Source organism: Mustela erminea, chromosome 12, assembly GCF_009829155.1.
Source record: "Mustela erminea isolate mMusErm1 chromosome 12, mMusErm1.Pri, whole genome shotgun sequence".
NCBI classification, from domain to species: Eukaryota; Metazoa; Chordata; class Mammalia; order Carnivora; family Mustelidae; genus Mustela; species Mustela erminea.
In genome coordinates this window covers 36,013,608-36,040,142 of record NC_045625.1, presented here as the reverse complement: position 1 = coordinate 36,040,142, position 26,535 = coordinate 36,013,608, and the positions used below count along the sequence as shown (strand labels likewise).

Here is a 26,535-nt window from a genome sequence, read left to right as displayed (position 1 = left end):
ACTAATCAACATTAGCACCCACATCTCTTCCTCCTCTTCTTCATCAGATGCCAGTATCTCAGTTGATACTTCTAGAAGCTAGAGCAAGAAGACTTCCATCCAGGAGTTTGGCTTAGTCTCTAAAAGATTTGGACCAGGCTCTTGGAGAACAGAGTATTGGTAGGGGGAGATGGTTGTGAGGAAGTGATTGGGAATCACCCTTGTTTTAAGACTTCTGATAGAGCTGCCTGGCCGCATCTGCTGCTTTGGGAAAGCTCAGGAACCATGGCCTCTGCTGCTGGGACCTGACTCAGCTTCCTTCCCCACCACTAGAGCATGAGAAAGACCGGCTGTGTAAGAGTGCTGACTACATGAACCTACACTTCAAGGTGAAGTGGCTCCACAATGAATATGTGCGAGATCTGCCTGCCCTCCAGGGGCAGGTGCCTGAGTACCCAGTGTGAGTCATCATGTGGGCACTACATGGGAAAGGGAAGGGGTCCCTCCATCTTAGGGGGTGGGCAGGACCTATGTCTTCATTTCATTTCAGCAAGCCAGTCTTGAGACTGCCAGTTCTAGGCTCTGTTGTAGAAAGAGAAAAGCATCAAACTGTGCCCTATCTTCTGGAAGACCCTAGTCTGGTGGAGCTGTTAAGCACATGGCATATGCCAACCACTGGCTCTAACCCCCAATTCTCCTGCCTGGCTGCAGGTGGTTTGAACAGTTTGTCCTGCAATGGCTGGATGAAAATGAGGATGTGTCCCTGGAATTCCTGCGTGGGGCCCTGGAACGAGATAAGAAGGATGGGGTAAGTTGGAGCCTTGGACTGCACTTGGGTCAGGCCAGGTGTCCCAGCATTTAGCTGCCAGCAAAAGTTCCAGGGCTTTACGCTGTCTTCGGCTTGGGTCATGATCTCGGCGTCCTGGGATCGAGTCCCACATAGGGCTCTCTGCTCAGCAGGGAGCCTGCTTCCCTCTCTCTCTCTGCCTGCCTCTCTGCTACTTGTGATAACTCTCTGTCAAATAAATAAATAAAATCTTTAAAAAAAAAAAAAAAAGGTTCCAGGGCTTTAGTTTCTTCCCTGTGGAGTTCATAAGGAAGGCCAAAGAGCCTCCCCTGCTAGGCAGCAGGAGCCCTTTTGAACCCTACACACTTGGGAAAAGATAGTGGCTGAAGATGACAATCCAATTGTTGGTTTTTCTTAGTTCCAGCAGACATCAGAGCATGCACTCTTTTCCTGCTCTGTGGTGGACGTCTTCACACAGCTAAACCAGAGCTTTGAAATCATCCGGAAGCTGGAATGCCCAGACCCCAGCATCCTTGCCCACTACATGAGAAGATTTGCTAAGGTGACCATGACCCTCCCTTTTCCCTTCCATTTGCCTTTACTATGCTCACCGCCTCATCACAGGCCTGAGCTCAATTCCCCTCTGTGGTGGCCTTCCGGTAAAGCCACCCCGTTCTCATTTGCTTGTGTCTGGGGCAAACTGTTGGGTTTATCTTGGTGTGTTTCTGGGGTTGAGAGGGAGCTTTGTCCCTTACTATGAGATTCCGCTCTACCTCCCTATTGTTGTTCTGGGATGACAGGTATGATCTCAGGCAAGATCTGTGTAGGGAAAGCTAAGCGTTCCCTTGCCTTTCCTTTTCTCTTTTTCTTTTTTGTTTTCAGACCATCGGGAAGGTGCTGATGCAATATGCAAACATCTTATCAAAGAGCTTCCCAGATTATTGCACAAAGGAGAAAATGGTGAGGGTCAGGTCCTGGGAGCCTAGAGAAGAGAGTGGAAGACATCTGAATCCTTGCTTTTGAGGCTATCCTCGGACCGAGGGTGGGGGTGATGCTCCTGACTTGATTCCAGTAGGGCTTCTTTTGAGATTATGACACAAAATAAGAAGAACTTGACTAGGAGTTCGTCTGAGCCTCCATTTGGTACTTAATTTTCTACTAAGCTAGAGCTTTACTTAATCTTTCTTAAAAAAAAAAATTAAGACATTTAAAAAGTTAAAAGAATAGTGCCATGAACACCTGAGGCCCACCAACCTGCTTAAAAATGGAAACGTTTGCTCCTAGTCTTCGTTCAAGGAGAACTGTCTGAATTGGTTCCAGATCTCAGTACTTAGGAAGAGATGCATATAATATGTGTTGTAAATTCCGTGTCATTTTTGAAGTCGTATGAGAGAGATACCTTAGTCTGATAGGTCCTGTGCCAAAAGAAGTCAAGACTCAACAGCTCCATCTTCCCCAAAGCCCTGCATCCTGATGAACAACATGCAGCAACTGAGGGTCCAGCTGGAGAAAATGTTTGAGGCCATGGGAGGCAAGGAGGTAGGTCTCAGGGGGTGGGGTTGCTGTACTTTCCCTTTGTTTCTTAGCTACCTGGCCATAGAACTCTACCATCTCCTGACTAGGTATACGCCAGCAATTTAGCTTAGGGTCTGGGCTGGTTTAAGCTGAGGGATTTAAATAGACACTGGGGTAAAGGCCTTCTGAGGGAGGGTTTAAGGGGTGCAGGAGGGAAGAAAAGTGTACAAAAACCAGCTCAGCCAAGCATACTTTCTGTGGATACAGTTGGACCCTGAAGCTGCAGACAGTTTGAAGGAGCTGCAGGTGAAACTGAATACAGTTTTGGATGAACTCAGCATGGTATTTGGAAACAGGTCAGTGGCCCCAAGCATACAGCCATAAGAGCCAGGTATGGCCCCTGGCCAGTCCCAAAGCCCCTGCCCCACACCCTCCATCCAGCTGCAGGCACGTGGATCTTTCCTCTCCTCCTGTTGGCTGTCCCTGTTGGAGCTGCACCAGGAGTATGCTGGAATGGGACTGAGTAGCTGGTGTTGCTCCAAGGACAGTGCGTGTTTGGGCAGGGGAGGGCTGCACTGCGGGCACATGTGTAGTTTTCAGGTGCGGATTGATGAGTGTGTTCGACAAATGGCTGACATCCTGGGCCAGGTTCGGGGCCCAGGGAATGCATCCCCCAACGCCAGGGCTTCAGTGGCTCAGGATGCAGATAGTGTGCTCCGGCCTCTCATGGACTTCCTGGATGGCAAGTGAGTACAGCACTCAGCTGTCCTGTGGGACAGGCAAGGCAGAGGCAATCACATGGAGAAGCCTCTCAGGGAAAGGGGCTCTCAAATTCTAGCTCTAGTCTTACCTGTTACATGGGCCCACAGCCTCACACTCTTTGCCACTGTGTGTGAGAAGACAGTCCTGAAGCGTGTACTAAAGGAGCTCTGGCGGGTGGTGATGAACACAATGGAAAGGATGATTGTTCTGCCTCCACTCACTGACCAGACGGTAAGGACGCTCCCCTTCCACTTCCTCCTGCTGTCTCCTCTATCTTGCTCCACACTTCCTGATCAAGTTTGGAGTCCTCTGCTTTTGACCGATCCCCTCTCTGCCCAGGGCACCCAGCTAATCTTCACCGCTGCCAAGGAGCTGAGCCATCTTTCCAAACTCAAGGTACTGTGGATGTATAGGGTCCTTTTGAGGCTGGGGGTGACAGGATGCTAGGAGGAAGAATATTTGAGCTTTGGAGATGGAAGAGGAAAAGAATGAGAGGAACATGTAATATAAGCTGGCAGATGGGGAAAGACTGTCATGGCAGCCCCAAGCTGTCCTGATGCTATTGCTTTCTCTGGGGTTCCAGGACCACATGGTACGAGAGGAAACCCGGAGTCTCACTCCAAAGCAGTGTGCCGTCCTTGACCTTGCTCTGGACACCATCAAGGTGGAGACCTGCCTCTTCTCCAGTCATACTTCATGTTCCTGGTGTTCCACTCTGCCAAACTGATGTCCCCTGGGCTCTTGCCACCCCACATCCAGAAGAGAGTGATTTTTTATGTTTGTTACTTTCTCTGTTATATCCATATTTCTGCTTGGGAGCAACCAAAAGTTACCTCCTTTATGGTCTCAGATGACTTACCACAGACCCCAGAGCACTTATTCCTGGGTTTTGAGTATAGTTCAGTCTACTGAGTTCCTCATTGCCATTCCTGAATATTTTCCACTGGGAATCAATCTTTCAGATCCTCATACCCCAGATCTGGCAGAAATTTCCCTCTTCCACTTATATATAAATTTATTTGGGCTTTCTACTACCCATTCCTTCATTCAGCCAGCCAACATGTGCACAGGACACTGTGCATGAAGGATACAGAGAAAATCAGATATAGTTCCTAGCTTTAAGATGCTTATATTTGGTAAGGCTACAATAAGGCAGGTACACGTAAACTGTGATATGGGGCAGTTGGGAGAATTATGTTAAAGGATAATGTTCTCTAATAAGAGTTCAGAAGGGTAAAAGAGCACTTCTGGCAATTCTCTGCCTGAAATGCTTCTATTCCATATCTTTGCTTGTCTGGATAGATCCATACTTCAAAGACCCGCATCCAGGAATGTCGCCATCCTTCACTGCTCCTACACAAATAGTAACTCTTCACCTGAGAGATTGTGACTCTGCATCGTATTCCCGATCTTGTTGTCTATTGAATGGCTTATTGTCCTCATCATCCTCTTTTGGCATCTTCGTTGAGCTTCTGCTTAGATAGGATTTTCTCTGAGGACAGTGTGGAAAGCTGCCTCTTTATAAGGGGAGGAGGCTATAGCAGGTATTCTTTTGTCTTTCAGCAATATTTTCATGCAGGAGGTAATGGGCTGAAGAAAACCTTCCTGGAGAAGAGCCCAGATCTGCAGTCCCTACGCTATGCCCTATCTCTGTACACGCAGACCACCGACACACTCATCAAAACCTTTGTGCGCTCACAGACTGCCCAAGGTAAGGCCCAAGGGCTTTGGGTCCCTATCTCCATTCCTTGATACATTTCTGCCTCTAGGGAGTCACTAGCTTCCAGTCCTTAGGAAGGATCCAGGTACTTCTCCAGAGAGCCTATCAAACTCAGATCCCAGGATTTCTTGAGGGACCCCAGTACTCACCCCCACACCATACCCATACCAGACAGGAAAATGACAGGAACCTGGGAAATGTGCCTGAGATTCTTCTTTCAGACATTGCTGAGCTAGTGCATGTTTATCAAGGAGTGCACCCTGTCTGTTAGGAAGTATCTGTCAGGAAGCCTGGAGAATGAGTGAGACACTCATGAAAACTCATAGCTTTGGGAATCTTGTTGGAAGTTGTCCTGGAGAGAGAAAGCAAAAGACTACAAATTGTCTAGTGTGGATGAGAAAAAGGACTAGGAGAGGCAAACTGTGGGAGCAGTTGAAGAGAGGATGTGGATCTTGGGGCTCTGTGCATAGCTGAGGTTCCAGCCTCATGGGTGATGCTCATTTATGCGTAGGGGCCCAGGTAGCTGGTTTTCTCCCAGTGACTTCCAGTCCTTAGAACCCCTCCCTGTCTTTAGGCAGGCGCCTCTATAAACAAAACAAATCTACCTAGAGATGGTTCAGACTGAAATTCAGCCCCTAGCCCTGGATCAGGGCCCTCCCAGAAAAGACTTTCAGGCACATTTATTATTTCATCTGGGGAACCGTGGGTGTGATGCCGAGTGAATCCGATGGCGGGAGTGGGAGAATTTAGGCTTTCCTAGGCTGTGGATTCAGAGCACAGAGCTGACCTGACAGGGAAGAGGGATCTAAGCAGTTAGACTAGAGTTGATAGAAGGTGAAAAGATGCAAGGGACTTGTAGCACTGCTCCATTTTCCACACCTGTTCTTATTTCAAGTTCAGGATGGGAAGAAGAGAGAGCAAAGGAGTTATGAGCCTTGCTCAAGGGGGCAGGGAGATCTTTTAAAGAGCTGTACATGGAAAGACCTTAACATCGGGGAGGATCTGAGTTAATCCAGAAAGACTTTTTAGAAATCCTGAACTTTAAGCTAGATGTAAAGATGAGGAAGGGCTGAAATGGGCACGTATGTGATAAGAGCAAGGGCGGGTACTGCAGGGAGGATCCAGGTATGTGTGTATACCTTTCGTACCCATTGTTTTATCATTTAAGGCCTAGGAAATTAAAGCCTACAACATCTCTCTTTCCTGGCCTGATGGTCTCAAATACCTTCTCTCTGTATGTTCTTTTGCTTTTCCCCCATGATCTGGTTGATCCTTGACCCATGAAGTCTAATTTGGAGCACTGAGGCATTGACCCCAGCTCTTTGACTTCTCTCTCCACCTCAGCTCTGTGATCCCTCAAAATATGTGTAGAGTTGCTCCAGATGGCTGTTAACACCTTAGACCTCTAACTGATTATTCTTTCTCTGTCCTGCTGCTGCTACTACTTCTTGACTTGCCTGTTCTCACTCAGTGCATGATGGGAAAGGTATTAGGTTTACAGCTAATGAGGACATTCGGCCGGAAAAGGGTATGTTGTATACCTTGCACATGTGAATCTAACATAGGCTAACACTGTTCCCTATGAACTAGAATGAGCTGCTGCTTAGGCTAGCAGTAGGGGAACTATGTGTCAAAGTTCAGAAGCTCTATCCCAAGTCTCAGAGATGAGTGTTGTATTCATAGTCTGAGAAGGGGTTGACAGTAGTTCTGTCCTCAGGATTCCCCCACCCCTCCACCTGAGGACAGAGTTTTATCTGGGGTGCAGTATACCGGTATTTTATCAAAATAGTGAGACCTCTGCTGAGGGGAGCCTACAAACTGGCCAGAGACTGGGACTTGTGGAGGGGTCCGGGTGTGAATAGGACAAAGTCTGAGCAGGGCAGCCTCCCAACCAGGGACGTCCCGGAATCCAAGGATAGGTGGGAGAGTGGAGAGTATTGCCTTTGGCTAGAAGGGACCCTCATTGTTCCATTGAGACACTGTGGGGTGGCCATAATTCCCAGACAAAAATACAAGGTGGCAATGCTGTCCTTCTCTCTAATACCTTTCAATGAAAAATTCTTCAGCCTGGGAGATAAGAGAGGTTTGGGGCACCTGAGAGGTTCCCAGTGCATTTTTGGAACATTTCACCTAAGATGTCGTCACTTTAATGTATTTTAATACACAACTGCATTCTTTATCCCCTTGCTTTCCCTTCTCCCATTGCTTACTTCCCCATGACTACTTTGGGTGATTGCTTCAGACTTTAGGATATAAGGTGGTGGCTTCCTAACTCCTCAGTTTTACCTGGGATAATTAGGCCTAAAGTCTTAGTGTTCTTCAGTGAGGGACCAACTGTCCATCTGTCCTTCAGGGTCTGGTGTAGATGATCCTGTGGGAGAAGTGTCCATTCAGGTGGACTTGTTTACACATCCTGGAACTGGGGAGCACAAGGTCACAGTGAAAGGTGAGTGGCATAGACTTACGAGTTGTAGACCGTTTCTTATGCACTAGCCTCATCAATTGAAGGCAGGGGCTGCTTTATCTCAGTCCTCCAACTTAGCCTTCCTCCAAGGGGATTGCCACCAGGGGGCTCAAGAACTGGGAACACATGGTGGGATCCCTCACAGGCTTCCTTTGTTCGGGCAGTGGTAGCAGCCAATGACCTCAAGTGGCAGACAGCAGGTATGTTCCGGCCCTTTGTGGAAGTGACCATGGTTGGCCCACACCAAAGTGACAAGAAGAGGAAGTTCACAACCAAATCAAAGAGCAACAACTGGGCCCCCAAGTACAATGAGACATTTCACTTGTGAGTTACGGGGTAGGGGACCTCTAGGACTCTGGGGTGGGGGTGAGCTGGGAGGTAAGACTTGGGAGGGAAGAGGAGGGAATGGGTTGGATGGTGGCTGGGGAAAATTCATCTGAAGACTCTTTCAGCTCTGGCTTCCTCCCTTCCACCCACCCTATGCTCATAGCCTCCTGGGAAATGAAGAGGGACCAGAAGCCTATGAGTTGCAAATATGTGTGAAGGATTACTGCTTTGCCCGTGAGGATCGTGTTTTGGGGCTGGCTGTGATGCCTCTGAGGGATGTGGCAGCCAAGGGCAGCTGTGCTTGCTGGTGCCCCTTGGGCCGGAAAATCCACATGGATGAGACAGGCATGACTATTCTCCGGATTCTATCTCAGAGGAGCAATGACGAAGTGGCTCGAGAGTTTGTGAAGCTCAAATCGGAGTCTCGTTCCATAGAAGAGGAGAGCTGAGCACCTAGGTTCCTGTGCCAACCACATGGCATCAGTTCCACAAATCAGTGCCAGTGAGAGTTACTATGTAGCCAGCTTAAGGTCCTCATAGTTGAGAGGCTGACTCCTTCAGTTTGAGGATATTAAAGGAAAAATTGAGGTGATGAAAGTATGGCTTTTCACAGAAAGGGTCACGAATCCCTGACCAGTAGGTCTATGGTGCTAGGAGCTGGGCTGTGGGTATTACTGTATAGAGAAGTTTTCCATAAAGGGAGGGACAGACATTTCTGAGAGTATCAGCCATTCTTTGTAGACACCCCTCTCCATGTCACACCTTATCCAGCTAGACCCATACATATCAACCATTAGAAGAACAAGTTTAGAGAGCCTGGAGCATGTATCTGGTTAGCTAAATAGTCAGTTGAGCCTCAAGGTGTTGCTGAGCTCTATAGTCTGGATTGGAGTATGGCCAGGGCAGGAATGTACAGAAGAGAATTTAGAGTCTCCCTTGAGCAGGATCCACTGGTTTTGTGTGGCTCCATGAAAACAAGGCTTTGAGACTGAACAAGATACCTTCTAGAAATGAGCTGTGCTAATCTTTTCCCCAAAATACGTCATGAGTAGAATGAGGTTCATATGATACTTCAGAGCCCTAAGCAGAATATTCTTTGGAACCCTAGCACTGTAGGCCACCTGCCCAGGAGTCCCCCTCCTTCACTTCTGTAGGAAGGGGAACAATGATGTTTCAGAACATGAGAGGCTATGCCTGTGTGTGTGCACCTGAGGGCTAGTTGAAGGATCCAGGAAAGAGGGCTGTATTTTCTTCTTGGATAGACTCTGAACAAAGCCAGAAATTGTAGAAACCAGTCTAGAAGGAGTCCTCTTCACCTATGGCTACTACCTTCTGGTTGTCCTCTCCTTTGCGGAAGGAATCTAGTCTTTGGCCTCACTCCCTTTCATCTAGGTCAGCTGCTGTTTGCCTCACAGATGTTCAACCCTACAGAAGGAGCTTGGACTATGATCCCTCTGTACAGGCTGGATGGAGGGGCCATCAACATTCCTTGGGAAGTCAAAGACAAATTCTTTTAGAAGGTCATATGAACTTCTCAGCCCTTGATCAGAGAAGTGACATGGTTCTTGGATATCCTTGGTAGCAGCCTCCTGGACCTCCTGAGGACTCGGTGTTATCCACAGCTGTACCAGCCATTACATGTAACAAGAAACTAAGCATCTTTGCTGTTGTTAATTACTGTATGTGCCATTGTCACAGGACATTTTTGGCTAGTCTGTAATAAATTATCTTAGAGCAGCCTCTGGGGTCTGGTAATTCTGTTAAGGTGTGGAAAGCTATAAAAATAACTATCCTGTGTAAGCCTGTATAATGGTAAATTTCTTACCTGACTCTTTGCTGCCTATTCTCCCCAACAACATAAAACAGCTCTGGGTAAGCACCAAGCAGTAAAGCAGGTAATGTGGGCTAGCATCTTGGCCTTGACCTGAGACTACCAATCCAGTAACAGAGTCATGGGGACCCAGGGTATCAGCTTCCTGCAGAAGGTCCAGAAGAGTAGGAGATGTCATGTGCTAGTAGTATAAACTAGTCCATGTTGTGAGGACAAGGTAAGGGTGTGTTTCTGGGGATTGCTAGAGGGCTGAGGCTGCCATGTACAGGGCAAAGGAATAGGCCTAAGAGTAGAAATTGGACTTTCATTTGTGAAGATTCAAGGAAATAAAGCTGGAGTAAAAAGTCTCTTCCTATATTGGAAGAAACAAGGTAAAATGAGGCCTCCTGGCAGAGAGATCAGAGAAGCTGACACAAAAAAGTGCTTACCTAGTTTCTTAACCCTTGTAAGGTGGGAGCACAGGATAGGGAATTAACTCCAGCCTTCCAGTTCGTCGTTTCCATTTGCCGTCGTTTCCATTTGCTTGCTAAATAAATCCTTACAATTCAGTTCCCTAGTCATTTTTAAAACTTCCTCCTTCTTCTGGAAGCCATTTGTGCTCTGTCATTTCTGCCTTAAACTTACCTGTTGAATCCACTGTCTTACCTCAGTTCCCAGTACCACAAATGGAATAGTGGCTTTTAGTTCCTCTTATTTGGATATTACTGTGATAATCACCTGCCTCTGTTCTGCCCCAGCCCTCTTCACGTACTCTGTAAGTCTCTCTCCTGTTAAAACTATTCAGTAGTTACCTATCATAGCCTTTGGGCTGAAATTCTAAGATCCTCCAGGACAGTGCAGACACCCCCCTACCATTCATCCTGTAGCTAGCTGTTCTAAAGCTCTTCCCTGTAGTTCCAACCCTACACACACACTGCACTCCTACCCTTCTGTGCCTTTGCACATTCTGTTCCCCCTTCCTGGAATGGCCTGCAGGCTTTTCCATGCCGCCTAGGTTCTGCTACTTCATGGCAGCCTTTAGGACCCAACCAACCCTGAACCCCTTCACACGGCACTTAAAAGTTATAATTTACTTGTTTGTCTTCCTCAAAAGTCTGTGATCTACCCAAAGGCAGGGTCTGAGTATTTCATCTGTATTCCCCGGCGTCAGGAATTTAGAGCCATGCCAACAGCTACAGGACTGCTTTGGGAAACCAAGGCGGGAGGGGCAGTTGGCGGGCTCCTGAGAAGAGGGGCGGGGTGGGGGGGGGGGAGTTGCTTATGAGGGAGGGCGTGGTCGGAGGCGGGACTCTGCCCTTAACCCTACCCTGGGGCGCTAGGGCGCCTGCGCAGAAAGCGTTAAGATGGAGATCGGTGAAGTTGACGTCCGCTCGGCAATGGTGAGCAAGAAGCGCCCGAAGGTGGCGCCGGAGGAGAGGTTATTGCCTTCTCCCTCCCAACACTGAAGAGACTACCTGACTGACTGGGGTACAGCTGTGTGTACTTCCCGCTAATACCTGTCTATCCTCATAATTTCTTGTAAACTGTTCTCCTGATACTCCTCGAGGTTATTGCCCCCCTCCCCATACATGAGTATACATAAGGGTTTCCCAGACACTCCAGAGAAGATGAGTTTGCCTGAATACCTAGCTAAGGGGATTTTTATTCCCTACCACATACTTCCAAGTATGTGGTGGACACATTTACCCAGTTACCTCTTGAAACAGATACCCCCAAACTCCTAGCTAAGGCGCATTCTAATAACTCACGGAGTTTTTCCATTTCTCCAGCAATATCCAGATTGACCGAAAAAAGCATAGATCTTATACTACATTTGACTTGAAAGTGGCACATTTGTTATCATTCTCTCATATGGCACAGGAGACCTACTCCATAAAGAAAAGTCAAACTCTGGCTGGCTACCCACGTCTTGCAACAGCCTTGCAAATTTGAATTAGTAGCTATTTAAAACCAGATTTCACATTTTAACAATGCAGATTTACAGCCTTTTTTTTTTTTTTTTAAAGGAGGTCTGTTAACTTTTAACTCACATTCTCACAAAGCAACTGGTGGTTGGAACTGAAAAGCAACTGTTAATTTACTATAGTTCATTACAGACTCCATTACTCTTTGTTTACTTACAGTGAGCTTTGCTTTATTTGCCTGGCATCTGGTAGGCATTTGAGTTTGTGCCCCTGTTGTGAAGATGTAGGACTTTAGTTTGGGCCATTTTTTGAGTCAACACTCTGAGCTTTTAGTGGAAATTGAAATCCAAAGAAGATGGCTAATATGTTTAGATTCTTTTTGGTTTCTGCAGTGTTCCGATTAGGATCAGAAATCGTCCTAATACCTAAAACCCAGGGTGAAATCTGTACCAAAGTCTTTGCGGTAAGAGAATTCAATCAAAATATTTTAAGTAGCTCTCCAGTGCATTTGATCTTGAAGAAAGCCAGTGTGCACAGCCCCTCTCTGATGAGGTCAGGCCAAGGACAAGAGGTTACTTGTTTCTCTTTGAAGACCTAGTTTTATAAGGGCTCAGCTGTACAAGAAGTGTAAGAGATCTGTACAGGAAGTCATGTCTCAAAAGTGCTATCTCCCTTGTTCCAAAACATACAGATGGTAACCTTCTTTCCTCCCTCAGGGAAATAACAGGCCTCATAATAATCAAGAATGGTGATAATCTGAGGTGCCTGGGTGACTCAGTCGGTTAAACATCTGCCTGTGGCTCATGATCTCAGGGTCCTGGGATCGAGCCCCATATTGGGCTCCCTGCTCAGGGAGGCTGCTTCTCCCTCTCCTTCTGCCTGCCACTACCCCTTCTTGTCCTCTATCTAATTTTCTCTTTCTCTGTGTTAAATAAATAAATAAAATCTTAAAAAGAAAGAAAAATGGTGATAATCTGCAGGCTTTATCTAATCAGAAGTAGAATAGAATTACCTTTAATGATGGATTTTTAAAAAGGTTTATTTATCTTAGAGGGAGAACATGGGCAGGAAGGGCAGAAGGAGAGAATCTCAAGCAAACACTTCACTGAGAGCAGAGCCTGACATGGAGCTCAATCTCATGACTCTGAGATCATGATCTGAGCAGAAGCCAAGAATCCTTTGTTTAACCAATCACCGAGGTGCCCCAATAGTGGATTTTTAAAAGAGCAAAATCACTTCTTTGAACACAAGTATATGATCTACCTATTTGTTTATTTATTTACCTATTTATTGTGAATATTCAGACTCACTCCATGAATGAAACTGCTATACCTAGAAGCGGAATAGCAAAGCTGAAGAAGCAACATGGAATAATGGAAATAGTATTGAAGTGGAAGTAAAAAAACATGAATATTGGTATCAGCTCTACAACATACTAATAAAGGGACCTTGCTTTTTAACTTAGAGGCTCAGATTCCTGCATCTGTTAAAATAGACTAATAATTCCTGCCATGTCTACCTCAGAGGGAGCAAATGGGCTCATTTAAATGTGAAAGCACCTTGAAACTATACACTTTCTCTAGGTGTATAGGGGATTACTATTATAATGATCCTCTGAATTCTGATTAACTTCTAAGGAATTAGTCTTGCATCACAGGTTCAAAATGAGCAAATACTTGCTGGGCACATCCTGTATGCTGGATAGTTGTCTAGGTACACGGCTTAGCATTGAACAAAACAAAAACTGAAAAAATTTAAGTATGAGTCATTAGCATATTGCATACCCAGTGCAGTATCACAGCATGTGAAACAATAGGAAGAATCTAGATGATGGGTTTGGGTTTGCCACTATTCTGTAGCTGTGTAAAACTAAACCGCATCTATAAAATAAAGAAGTTAGACAAGGTAACCTCTAAGTTTCCTTCTAAAATGTGTTTGTCATTAGAGATTCTAATTGCTGAAGTTCCCTACTGCTAAGAGCTTATTGCCCTGCAGGGATGATCAGACTGACAGAACTGAATGATCATAGAACTATAGGACAATAGAGTACTAATGTCACACTAGATATGCCACATGGCACAATAGTGGCAACAACAGTGTTTTTTTGTAGGTAACGGTATTTTAGAGAAGCTTCTTAGAAGACCAGGGAGTCCCAGAAGGATGGGAAACTTTAGATCAGAGGGAAAGGAGACTCCTTCTTTAATATTAAAGATACTAGAAATTGAAAGAATCGAAGTGCAACAACATGCCATTTTTTTGTTTTATTTTCCTAGTTTATCAGTCAGAATCCTTGCAGAAAAATAGCTGGTGCATTCAAAAGGGTTTAAATGAAGAGTTTAACCAAAGGATTGTTTACAGAAGTAGGATCAGTATTCACAGGAACTAGAAAGAAATGTTGAAACACATCAACAGTGGCAAGTTAGTAGGACTCCTAGGCCCCAGGGGAAAGGGGAAGGAGTGTTGTTACTAGAGACCACCTACAGCTACAATCTGGAAGATGACTGCCTGACAAGAGCTGTGGCCAGAAGGGCTAAACAGTTGCTATAAGCAGAAATGAAGTAAAGAAATAAATGCTCTAATCTTTCTCTCTTCCTGCTCTCATGTCTCCAGCTAGTACTTTGTATTGGCAAAATCCAAACAAGCCTAGGGGTAAGGTAGTCTGGATGATGTAGTTCAGAGAGGTCATCTTCCCAAATAGGGCAGAGGGAATCGGGTAGGGGAAGACACAGTACACAGAATAACCAGCATACAAGGGATCTAGGGAAGGAAAAGTCACCACTCTGAACTCTTACTAAGAATTACCTAAGTTCAAATTCAAAATCCACTTTAAGTCTTAGTCTCCTTAGCTGTGAAATGAGGATAGTAATGCCTTTGTCCCAGGATGATTGTGAGGATTCTGTGAAGGGCGGGGCAGGTACAACACTGGAGACTCTGCAGTTAGTAGCAGTGGCCTGAACTTGGGTAGAAGCTTTTGAGGATAGAAGAAGTAGATGACTATCCCGAGTTTACTGTTTAATGAGGGAGGAAGCAGAACTTCCTAATTAATTACAAATGGGACAGTGAAAGAGAACATTGTCAAAGATGACTCAGGTTTCTGGCTTGGGCCACTAGGTGAATGGCTAGACTAGTAACTGATATTCAAAGACCGGAAATACAAGAGAAAGCACAGCCTCTAGGTGTGTGAGAGATGAAGAGAGATTATTTCAGTTTTGTAAATGTAGATTTTTTTTAATTGTGGGAAAATACTCATTATGTGAAACTTACTACTTTAACCATACAAAAATTTAACCACAATTCAGTGACATTAAGTATATTCACAGTATTGTATAACCATCACTAATGCTTATTCCAGACCCTTTTCATCACCCCAAAAGAAAACCCCATCCATATTAAGCAATCATTCCTCAGTACCTGTAGATGTTGAGACTCGTGTGACATCCAAAAACAGATGTTAAGTAGCTCTTTGGATATGTAATACTGAAGCTCAAAATAAAAATTCAGACTGAAGGATATAGATTTTGGAATCATATGTACATAGTACATATAGGCCCCTGACCTATGTATGTACTAGGTCAGGGGCCTATAGACCTGAATGAAAAAATCTCATCTTGAATTGGATGTAAAATGTATATAGGGGTGTATGTTTATTTTTTTAAAAGATTTTATGTATTTATTTGAGAGAGAGAAAGAGCACACAAGGTGGGGGTGGACAGAGGGAGAAGCAGACTCCCCACTGAGCAGGACTCAATTCCTATGACCTTGAGATCATGACCTGAGCAGAAGGCAGATGCTTAACTGACTGAACCACCCAGGTGCCCCAGTGTGTATGTTTATTTTTATGAAGAAAGGGCATTAATCAGATTCTCAAAGGAATTTCTTAACCTTAACAAAGTTACTAGCAAATGATGTATATAGTATATGAAGCTGGTGTTGGGGGGTATGGAAGTGATTAAGAAAACTCAGGGAAAGTGAGTAATGAGAAAAGAATGAGGATAGGACTTTGGGTAACATTTAAGAAAGTGAGAAGTCCAAAGGGTCTTCTCTTAAATACAAGAAATAAAGTTGATGTCTTCTTCAAGATTAAGTAAAGGCTTTTAAAGGGCGATGTCATTTCCTAGTTGTTCCATATACCTCACTTGTTGCCTTTGTCAAATACCCAAACATTCATTTCATAAACTCATTCGTTTGTACTTTTTAAATAGATGGTCTAATTAAGTGGTTTACCCTAACTTCTTCCTGATTTAATCTTATTTTTGGCCATTAGGTATTGGAGAGTATCATTTACACGGGCAACAATAGAGAATTGACTAAGTTGTCATAATTTGCAACAAGCATGTGTGCATGCCTGTGTTATCTAGTATATTGTGGACTTTATGATAAACCAGTAGTTCTCAAAGTACGGGATCTGAACCAACAGCATCAGCATCAGCATCACCTGAATTTGTAAGAAATGTAAATTGTTGGGCCTTACCTCAGACCTGGTGAATCAGAAACTCATGGGACCCAGCTTCCAGGTGATTCTGATGAAAATTAAAGTTTGAGAACAACTGTGATAGACCATTCCTGGCCAACTTGTTTCAGTTTATAAATAAAACATGGTGTCCTGTTCTTTCTTTATCTTTTATTTGGTAAAATATGGATGGCAACATTTTGCAATGTCTGATGAGTTCCTCATGAAAAAACTTGACTGAACATTCTTGTCTATCTGTGACCTTCTCCACCACTCTGATTACTAATACAAATACTATTCCCTACATGTTATTTTCCTCCTTGGTTTATAGTATTTATCTTCAACTTAAATTACAAACTGTCAAGCTATTAAAATGCATTGGAAAAGGAAATAATTATTTATGTGAATATTCTTTCTTATCCATCCAGTCCTTTATTTGGGGACCTCCCAGTCTTTTGCTAAGTCATAGCCTTGGCTTCAGAGATTATGAAATGAACCTCACTGAAATTGCACCCTTCTTCTCTCTTCTCTACCGCATCAAGACATTTTTCAGCTACGTGGCCTTGCCTAGAGATGCAATAGCTATATACAAGTCCTTTGAGTTCCCTAACATTAGTTGCCATAGTCAGAAAGAAAGTAGAAGCCACAGACTGAATTTGAAGAGAATTGGATTTTGTTATCGAGGGCAATCAGGCAGTGTTTTCAGCTTCTGCTAGTCCAAGGGATAAGCCATACTGCACAGGATTTTAGTTATTTCTGTTTTTCTAAGAAGATTGTACATTAATTGAGGGCATGGATGATGTCTTATCTTTGACCATGTTTTAACACATACTAGGCACACAAACACTTGCCAAATTGGATTTATTTAATCCAGAAGTTAGAAGATTAATTAGGGTTAGGGTTCTAAGCCACTTTGAGTTATCTTAACTGACCTCTGTTTTCCTCATTCTGAGACAGATATAGTTTTGCCCTGCCTACTTCCCAGTATATAAGAATCTAAAAAGAGAATACATATAAAGTACTCTTTAAAAGTCCAGAGAACTCTGTAAATGTGAGGTTACATAATAATCTTGATCTATATGCCCTCAATTTTAGAGGAATAATTAGTTTATTCTGGATTGTGGCGAGAACACAGTATAGTGAGCTAGAAGTCAAGATGCTGGTTTCAATCCTGATTGCCTTTAAATTCTTTGGGTCTTAATTTTCTTTTATCTCAAACGAGGAAGCACAGGGCAAATTGGTATGGTGGTTCTCTTGGTTATACATTGCAATCACTTTGTATCGAAAAATGCTGTTATCTGGAACAAACTAGCATATGTTTGATTTAATTAGTTTGGGATGCATGCTGGGCCTTGAGAATTTTTTCTTCTCTTTTGCAGCCAAGATTTGTTTTTGTTTGTTTAAATCAGCAAAACTAGTATTCAGGTACAGTCTTACACAAAATTCCAGGTTACCAGTAAAGCTTCTGCAGTCATTTTTTTAAGACTTTAAGCTCTGCCGCTCCTTTTTTCTCATATCCCATTTTAGAACTCCTAAAGCTTCATAAAACACTATTAGAAAAACACTGGAATAGACCATTTTCAAGATCTCTTTCAGCTGCAAAACAATGTTATGACCTTACGCCTTCTCACAAGATCTCTGTCCTATCTTTTTCTTAACACCAATCTGACCCAGTGTCAGACTGATTATTATGGAGGCTCACTTTCAACTTACCTCCTGCTGATTACGCTAGCTCTTTTGCTGCAAGGCAATGAATAGTCTAAAATTTAATAGGCAAAAAGATCTCCTGGGTTTCTTGTTGCCACCCCTCCCAGAGATTCTGTGTCAGTACATCTAGAGTAGGGGCCAGGTGTCTGTATTTTTCTCAAAGGCTTTTCATGTTTTTGAAATAATTTGTTCATGGACCATGCTTTTGGGAATGATTGCTCTAAGAGGTTCTCAGTCTAAAGAAAAAGGGGCTGCTGAAATGTGGAGACATAGTGGAATAGAGGATTTTCTTCTGAGCTCAGTGCCAGAGCTACCGAAGAGTAGCATGTGGGCATTTAAGACTTCACATTCTACTCTATTTGACCACAGTTCTCAGTTATTGCCCTAGAAATGCACTTGACAGTCATCTCTTCATCTGTGGCGAAGTCTACAAGAGAGAGGATAAAAATTGTGATAAAGAGCATCCAGACAAGCAGGGATTCAAATCTCTACCCACTGTAACTCTACCGCTCTCTGATTTTATGACCCTGAGCAAGACTTAAGCTTAGGCCCAGGTTTTTCATCTGTGGGAAAGAATAATATCCTATTTCTAGGCCCAGATTTTAGTGAAAATTAAATAAAATGATCTTGGTAAAGCACATAGTAAAGTTTCCAACACACAGTAACTTTTGATAAATAATAAGTATTATGTCAGCAGGGCCTGGACTGATAAGTTTTTGTTTTATCCTTAGGTGGTGTTTCTCTGAAATGAAATACATAAAATGTTTTATTTCAGGTAAGTGCTCACCTTATATCTGGTGAGATTCTCGAGGTCAACATCTTACTTAACTACTATACTGTACCATGTTTAACCACAAAGCCAGGAAATTGGTTGCTGTGCTCTCAGAGCACTCATTAATGATTGAACTAAAGTCCACCAAGAAGCTTCTTGCAATTTTGAATCTCTAAAAAACTTCTTAGGGGAGTACACAGACTTGACTTCCTCTGACCTGGCTTTGAGACTATTTTTGCTGCAAAGGTGGGAGGAAAAAAAATTAAAAATTGAACTTGAGACTATTGTAGAAAGTCTTTGGCTAGAACCACTGATGATACTAGTTCCCATTAATTCACATAGACAGTAATGTTTAAGTGGGTTTAAAAAAAATTTTTTTTAATTACATTATTTTGGAAGATTTTATTTATTTATTTGAAGAGAGAGTCTAGAGATGGAACGCAAGCAGGGAGAGTTGGAGAGGGAGAAGCAGTCTCCCTGCTGAGCTGGGAGCCTGACTAGGGCAGACACTTAATGACTGAGCCACCCAGGCACCCCTGAGTGTTTTTCTTAGAGGGCAGTTTCCCTCCAACAAAAGGAAAACTTTTTGTCATAGTTCTTTGTGGATATGCTTATGAAAAATTTTAAAAAGAGTAAAAGAGCTATGCATGTGGGGTGCCTGGGTGGCTCAGTGGGTTAACCCTCTGCCTTCAACTCGGGTCCTGATTCCAGAGTCTTGGGATCAAGCCCAACATCAGGCTCTCTGCTCAGCAGGGAGCCTGCTTCCCTTCCTCTCTCTCTGCTGGCCTCTCTGCCTACCTGTGATCTCTGTTTGTCAAATAAATAAAATCTTTAAAAAAAAGCTATGCATGTGTGTGTTTGAGGAGAGAGGGTGGATTTCATTTTAGTGAAACAAAAGGAATTCGACTTGAACTGTATTTGTTTTCATAATTTTAAAAGCTGACTGGGCACCTAGCTGGCTCAGTCAGTAAAGTATGAGATTCTTAATCATTGGGTCATGAGTTCAAGTCCCTCATTGGATGTGGAGCCAAAATACATTGGAGCCCCCCCCCATATATATATATATATATATATATATATATATATATATATATAAAATTTTTAAAATTTTAAGTGCATTTATTTTTATATATAATATATAATTAAAATTTATATATATATAAAATATATTAAAAAATATATGTATATATATTTAAAGCTGAGCTTTGAAGAATGGGTAGATGGATTTTAGCTAAATCAAGGAATGTGAGAGTTACATTAAAGAGAATTATCCTGAAATTGGAAAGGGAGAATTGCTAAAAATTTCACATGATATCTTTTATAGTTTGAACCTTCCTTTAACTTAGGTATACTCAATGTATATGTAAATGTTATATACATTTACCTGAAAATTGCCATTATTACCTGCATTGGTAGCTCTCCAAATCTCATTAAAGGAAGAACCTTTAGTGCTGCCATTACATTTGACCCACTTCTTACATAAGGAATTTCATTTTCCTTGGACTTTTTCATAATCTCTTCTTGTCTCATGATAGCATCAGCGTATTTCTGCCTTATAGACATATTTTCTGGTTAAGATCTTGAGATATCCAGGCAGATCTGTGCTCATCTTTGTTTTGCTCTCTTTGTTTTTATGGTAGTTCCCTAAACAGATTTTTAGAGTTGAGACTGTTTCCTTTTAATGTCCTTCCATGTAAGTTGTTGGCATAGTGCCAAAGCATTGTTCAGTGTAACCCATTCTGAGCTTGGGGCAGAATATTCCAGTTGAGGTAAGGCTTTGATGATCTGTTTCAATCCAAGGAATAACAAATTTTAGAATATATATAGAAATACTTAACTCTTTTTCTGGGGGGAATAAATAATAGAGTATATTGAGAACTTTTAAAATCACAGAGGTTTTTTCAGACAATTTCAGGGGGTTCACAAAGTTTCTAGAGCTCCTTTATTCAGCCTTGGCTCAGAAAACAAAACCAGGCAGGGTCCTGGCTGGTTCAGTAGGCAGAACATATGACTATTGATCTTAGGGTTGTAAGCCCCATGTTGGGTGTAGAGATTACTAAAAAAATAAACTTAGGAAAGAAAATGAAAACAAGCAAACAAACTGATTCCAAGCAGTGGCTAAACAGTATATCCTTCAAACAATTCTCCATAAATGTGAATTCTTAATTTATATTAAACAGCATTAAGTTCATAGTTATACCTGGAATACAGATAGTCTGTACTCTAGAATTGTGTGCTTTATTTCTGAGATCTTTCTTTATAGGTGAGACTGGCCCATGCTGGGGGTCTTAGGAACAAGACTGGATTTAAAAAAAAAAAAAAAAAAAGACAAGAGCGCGAAGAAAAGTGGAACAAACCATAATCTGGGCAAAGGTGAATGTTGAGGGACTCAAGGAGTTCCAGGCCCAGAAAAAGGTAACACTGGAAACAAAGGTCAGTGAGGAAGGTTGAGTTCAAAGCCCTAGGCAGAGGAAAAACTGGGCCTCACAGAATGAAAGAGGGAACAAGAAACACGCAAACATTGATGGAACAGGTTTAAAATTTTCTTTAATATAACAAAAATAGAATTGGTAAAACACATGTAATATTACCATCTTTTTTTACAAAGATTTTTCTTATTTATTTGACAGAGGGAGAGAGCACACAAGTAGGGGGAGCGGCAAGCAGAGGGAGAGGGAGAAGCAGGCTCACCACTGAACAGAGCCCAGGATCATGACCTAAGCTGAATTGAGCCACCCAGGCACCCCTAGAATATTACCATCTTAACCATTTTTAAGTGTACAGTTCAGTGTCATTAAGTCCATTCACATTGTTGGGCAACCATTACCACCATTCATCTCAGAACTCTTTTCATCTTATTAAACTGAAACTCTGTATGCATTAAACACTAATTCACCATTCCTCCAACCCCTGGTTCTTGGCAATTACCATTTTTCTTTTTGTCTCTATGAATCTGACTACTAGAGGTGCCTCATAAAAGTGGAATCATATAGTATATCTTTTCTGTGACTGGCTTATTTCACTCAACATAATGTTCTCAGTGTTCATCTATGATGTAGCATGTGTCATAATCTTTTTAAGACTGAATTACAGTGTATGTATATATAAGACATTTTGTTTATCCCTTATGTTGTTGGACATTTGGGTTTCTTCTGTTCCTTGTTTTTATGAATAGTGCCATGAACATGGGTATACAAATACCTCTTTAAGTCCCTGCTTTCTTTTTCAATGAGGTGTTGTTTTGTTTTTTTTTTTTTAGATTTTATTTATTTATTTGACAGACAGATAGCACAAGTAGGCAGAGCAGCAAGTAGAGGGAGAAGCAGGTTCTCCACTGAGCTGCGAGCTCGTTGTGGGACTTGATCCCAGGACCCTGAGATCATGACCTGAGCTGAAGGCAGCCACTTAACTGACTGAGCCACCCGGGCACCCCAAGTCCCTGCTTTCTGTTCTTTTTTTTTTTTTTAATATTTTATTTATTCATTTGACAGAGAGATCATAAGTAGGCAGAGAGAGAGGGGGAAGCAGGTTCCCTGCCTGCTGAGCAGAGAGCCTGATGCGGAACTCAATCCCAGGACCCCAAGACCATGACCTGAGCCGAAGGCAGAGGCTTAACCCACTGAGCCACCCAGGTGCCCCAGCTTTCTGTTCTTTTGGGTATGTGCCTAGAAGTGAAATTGCTGGATTGTATGGTAATTCTAATTTTAATTTTTTGAGGACTCACCATACTGTTTTTCGTGATAGTGCACCATTTTACATTCCCACCAATAATGCACAAGAATTCTAATTTCTCCATATCTTTAACAATACTTATTTTTTTAAAAAATAGTAGCCATCCTATGGGGCGCCTGCGTGGCTCAGTGGGTTAAGCCGCTGCGTTCAGCTCAGGTCATGATCTCAGGGTCCTGGGATCGAGCCCCACATCGGGCTCTCTGCTCGGCAGGGAGCCTGCTTCCTCCTCTCTCTCTCTCTCTGTTTGCCTCTTGCCTACCTGTGATCTCTGTCAAATAAATAAAATCTTAAAAAAAAAAAAAATAGTAGCCATCCTAATGGATGCAGTGGAGCAGGTTTGGGACAAAAAATTTGGAAAAACACCATGAGACCATACTATAGTACATTTTAAGAACGTTTTAAGGCACCAGTATATAGGGAGGGATGTGTTAAGAGAACAGAAAAGGGGCACCTGGGTGGCTCTGTCAGTTAAGCATCAGACTCTTAGTTTTGGCTCAGGTCATGATCCTCAGGGCTTGGGCTCGAGCAGCTTGGAATCTGCTTGAGATTCTTTCCCTCCCCTTCTCCCCTTTGTCCTGCCTCCTGCTCATGCACATGCATATGCCTGCTCTCGCTAAATAAATAAAATCTAAAAATAAATAAATAAATAAAGCAAAAAATCCCTGTTCAGTTGTGCCTGGATGGCTCAGTCAGTTGAACAACTAACTCTTGGTTTCCGTTCAGGTCCTAGTCTCAAATTTGAGGTATCCAGCCCCACTCTGAGCAGGGAGTTTGCTTGAGATTCTCTCCCTCTGCTTTCCCCACTACTCATTCACACACACGCTCTCTGTCTAGAATAAGCAAATCTTTGAAAAACTTGATTTTTATATTAATTATATATCTGGAGTTCTCTTAATTTCCATGAGGAGGTTACCAACTTCACACCCAGCTTAGGTGGTTATTAGTATCTGAATCTGCTCTGTGCGGGACTGGATCTCATGACCCTGAGATCATGACTGGAGCTGAAATCAAGAATAAGATGCTTGATCTACTGAGCCAACCAGGCACCCCTCAATAGTTTGCTTAATAGCAATTGCCAATTAGAGAATATAATTCAAGAAAGATTCCATTCATATTAGCAACAAAATCTTAAAATATCTAGGACTAAGCATAAAAAGAAATGCATAAAACATATATGAAGAAAACTTTAACTATTGATGGACAAAAGGATAGCCTGAATATATGGCAAAACAGGGCATGTTCCCCAATGATATACAGTGGCTCCCATTTTCACTCAGTGAAAACCAAGGTCCTTACCAAAGAACAACAAATAACCCAGGGCTCTTAAATACAAACGGGTGACTGCCAGAGGGAAGGTGTGTGGGGTGAGGGGTGAAACAGATAAAGGGGATCAAGAGTACACTTACAGCAATGAACACTGAGTAATGTATAGAATTGTTGGATCATTATACACCTGAAACTAATGTAACACTGTATGTTAATTATACTTGAGTTAAAAAAAAAAAAAAAAAAAGTCGAGGTCCTCGCTTGGCCTTTTAGATTGTGTATATTCTGCCCCTACCTTGCCGGATCTCTCCTACCAGTCTGCTCCTTGCCTTGCTGTTGCAGCTACTCTGGCTTTCCTGCTTTTCCTTAAACAGTTTTTGGTCTCGTTCATTATTCCTTCCGATTGCAACGCTCTTCCTCCAGATAGGCCTTTGAGTAACTCCTTTGTCCACTTCAAGTTGTTGTTCAGTCTAGTCTTTTCTGTAAGGCCTACATGAATTTTTCAGCGCTATATTACCCCCCCCATCCTCCAGAAAGTGGAGAGGGGCTGGAAACAGAGTTAATAATTGATCATGCCTACGTGAGAAAGCCTCTATAAAATTCCATGTGGGGTTCAGAAAGCTTCTAGGCTATCAAATGCAACCACATGAGGAGTTGGGTTTGTACCCCAACTTCACTGCGGCGGATGCTCCTGCTCTCAGGCTCTCAGATGCTCACAGGCTCTCAGACCTCGCCCTCTGTATCTCTTTATCTGGCTGTTCATCTGCATCCTCTCTCATGTCCTTTAATAAACCGATAAATGTTTCCCTGAGTGAGCTGCTCTAGAAAATTAATTGAAACTGAGAAGAAGGTCATTAGAGCCTCTGATCTACAGGTGGTTGGTAAGAAGCACAACTTACAGTTTAATGTCTGAAATTGGGGAGTAGGGGAGTCTTATAAGGCTGTACCTTACCTGATACTATATCAGTGTAGCTAGTGTCAGAATTGACTTAAATTATAGGATACCCAGCTGGTGTTGTCAGAGACTTGATTATTTTAAGTGCCCCCCCACCACCTCATACATTTGGTGACCAAAAGTGTCAGGTGAAGTGTTCTGTGTGAGTAGTAAAGATGACTCAAAGGAGAGACAGTAGGGAAGACTGGGTTTTCCCTATACAGGAAGGGAAAAAGCTGAAGTTTTCCCTTTACACACCTATCTTTATTTAAAAAGGTTATTTGATTATCATGGAAAAAAATATTTGGATTTATTCTTCACCAAGATTTACACTGCTGTTGTAAAACACAGATCAAATATCATCTTCCCCATTAAACCCTTCTTGACTTCTCTAACTAGAAGAACTATTTTCCCTCTGAACCATTTTGGCATTTTGTTTACTATTCCCTCCTCCAAGTTCCCTAAAGGCAATGTCATTTGCATTATATCTATTTGTACCATTGGATCTAATTCCTTTCCCTATTCACAGTCTTCATTTTTATATCTCACTGTAACATGTACTGGTAGGGTTTTGTTGGTTTGTTTTTTTGTTCCCAGCTTTGAGGGGATATAATTGACATATAATATTGTGTAAGTTTAAGAGCTACAACATGATAATTTTATATGTATTGCAAAATGCACATAGTAGGTACTAAGTGAACATTTAATAGACTAAAGATTAAATTAGAAAATGAAGAAAATAAGGTGTCATGGATTCCCATCATTTTTGCAACTATGATATCCTGTATCTATGATTTTGATATTACAATACCCCTTATCAAACTTGTTTCTATTGCTTTTAATAAACTAAACAGTAAACTTTAATAGATTTAATTTTTAGGATCTCTTCATTACTTTAGAAAAAGCTAGAACAATTTGAGGTGTTTTATGATCAGTGTTAGTAGTTGTGGTTTAAATCCCTCTGCTGTGTGAAAGTATCCATTCAATTAGATCTTTCCAATAAGCCAGTTGCCAAGTTTAACTTTGGTAATAATGAGTCAACACACAGGCATTATGTCCTTTGTGACATAACTCTTTACTGTCCCCATCCTTCCTTTCCCCAAACAGAAGTAATTACTATTTCCTCTGTGCTCCAACTGAAGCTATTTCTATTATCCCACTGTTGTGTAATTACTTTTTTATGTGTCTGTCTGCCCTTCTAAATAGTGAGCTCTGTAAGATTAGGGATTATATGTTGGTAATTTCCACTTTCCCCATAGTTCCTGGTACTGGAACATTGTGGGTATTAAATGATAGATGTGTTAATATAAATAAAGTATATTCTGACAAGGATTCTGGCTAAATAACTATATGAAAGACAATCTCTTCAGATGGCTCAGGGGTAAAATGTCAGGATTTGATTCATTTAAGTGATGAATTTTACGTATTCAGCGTATGGTAGGGTTAATTGCCCTTAAGAATCTTTTCTTTATTTGTTGTTGTTGTTTTGGGTTTTTGTTTTGTTTTGTTTTAAGTATCTCTACAGCCTACGTGGGGCTTAACTCACAGCCCTGAGATCAAGAGTTGCATGCTGTATCTATTGAGCCAGCCAGGCACGTTTGGGAGCGTTCTCTTTGTAAACCACATTTTGTTTGGATCCTACCCATTTCCCTCACTATCTCACTGTCTTTCAACTTTCACCTGGAGTTTGTAGAAAGTAAATAGTGACAGAGAGGTCAGTTGTTACTCTACCATCTCTACGAACTTGGAAATAAGGGAAATTAGACTTATGACTGAGAATTAAATTGAAACATGAATATATATCAAGGCAGAGTTATCAAAAATAACCTTAAAAAGGAAATCTGGACAAATTAAGACTTGACTAAAGATATTTATCTCAAGGGGCACCTGAGTGGCTCAGTCAGTTAAGTGGCTGCCTTCAGCTCAGGTCATGGTCCCAGAGTCCTGGGATCAAGCCCCACATCAGGCTCCCTGCTCAGCGGGAAGCCTGCTTCTCCCTCTCCCACTCCCCGTACAGTGTTATCTCTCTCAGTGTGTCCCTGTCAAATAAATAAATAAAATCTTTTTAAAAAATAGATATTTATCTCAAGAATATTCATTGAAGGACTGTTGGTTAGCAATAGCAACATAGAAACAGGACATTGAGAGGCATAGAGTAGCAATATAGAAATAAGACATTGAGAGGCATACTACGGTTGTAGCTGTCCCAGGAAAAGAATGTAGCCAACTGAGTTGGATATTTCCATCTCCTGTCTATGGCCTGATGCTATTAAACCTTTGAAACATCCAATTTAATTTCCCTACCTCAAATTCCAAGTTCATCAAACAACTTTCTTTCTGATTATGTCTCATTTCTTCTTTGTATCTTTTTACAAGGAGAAAATG

The 26,535-nt window shown here is 42.3% G+C and overlaps 2 protein-coding genes across 27 annotated transcripts in view; both read left to right on the top strand.

Annotated features, from left to right (window-relative positions):
• Positions 1–9,291, top strand: part of UNC13B (unc-13 homolog B) — a 233,267-nt gene extending 223,976 nt beyond the window's left edge. For 11 of the 17 annotated variants that reach the window (XM_032308017.1, XM_032308012.1, XM_032308014.1 and 8 more), the window contains 15 exons: positions 313–439; positions 691–787; positions 1,185–1,328; positions 1,649–1,726; positions 2,228–2,305; positions 2,549–2,637; positions 2,875–3,027; positions 3,151–3,274; positions 3,383–3,439; positions 3,627–3,707; positions 4,607–4,754; positions 6,235–6,291; positions 7,117–7,209; positions 7,392–7,551; positions 7,718–8,003. In XM_032308017.1, the coding sequence (XP_032163908.1) occupies positions 313–439; positions 691–787; positions 1,185–1,328; positions 1,649–1,726; positions 2,228–2,305; positions 2,549–2,637; positions 2,875–3,027; positions 3,151–3,274; positions 3,383–3,439; positions 3,627–3,707; positions 4,607–4,754; positions 6,235–6,291; positions 7,117–7,209; positions 7,392–7,551; positions 7,718–8,003 (1,772 nt within the window). Of the gene's footprint in view, positions 1–312; positions 440–690; positions 788–1,184; positions 1,329–1,648; positions 1,727–2,227; positions 2,306–2,548; positions 2,638–2,874; positions 3,028–3,150; positions 3,275–3,382; positions 3,440–3,626; positions 3,708–4,606; positions 4,755–6,234; positions 6,292–7,116; positions 7,210–7,391; positions 7,552–7,717 lie in introns of all 17 variants that reach the window. The other 6 variants (XM_032308015.1, XM_032308016.1, XM_032308009.1 and 3 more) reach the window with 3 other exon arrangements.
• An 85-nt stretch (positions 9,292–9,376) lies between these two features.
• Positions 9,377–26,535, top strand: part of LOC116570649 (phospholipid-transporting ATPase FetA-like) — a 116,905-nt gene continuing 99,746 nt past the window's right edge. For 8 of the 10 annotated variants that reach the window (XM_032308024.1, XM_032308028.1, XM_032308029.1 and 5 more), the window contains exons 1-2: positions 9,377–10,764; positions 18,178–18,221. In XM_032308024.1, the coding sequence (XP_032163915.1) occupies positions 10,646–10,764; positions 18,178–18,221 (163 nt within the window). In that variant the 5' untranslated portion in view covers positions 9,377–10,645. Of the gene's footprint in view, positions 10,765–18,177; positions 18,222–20,273; positions 20,634–26,535 lie in introns of those variants that run through there. The other 2 variants (XM_032308031.1, XM_032308030.1) reach the window with 2 other exon arrangements.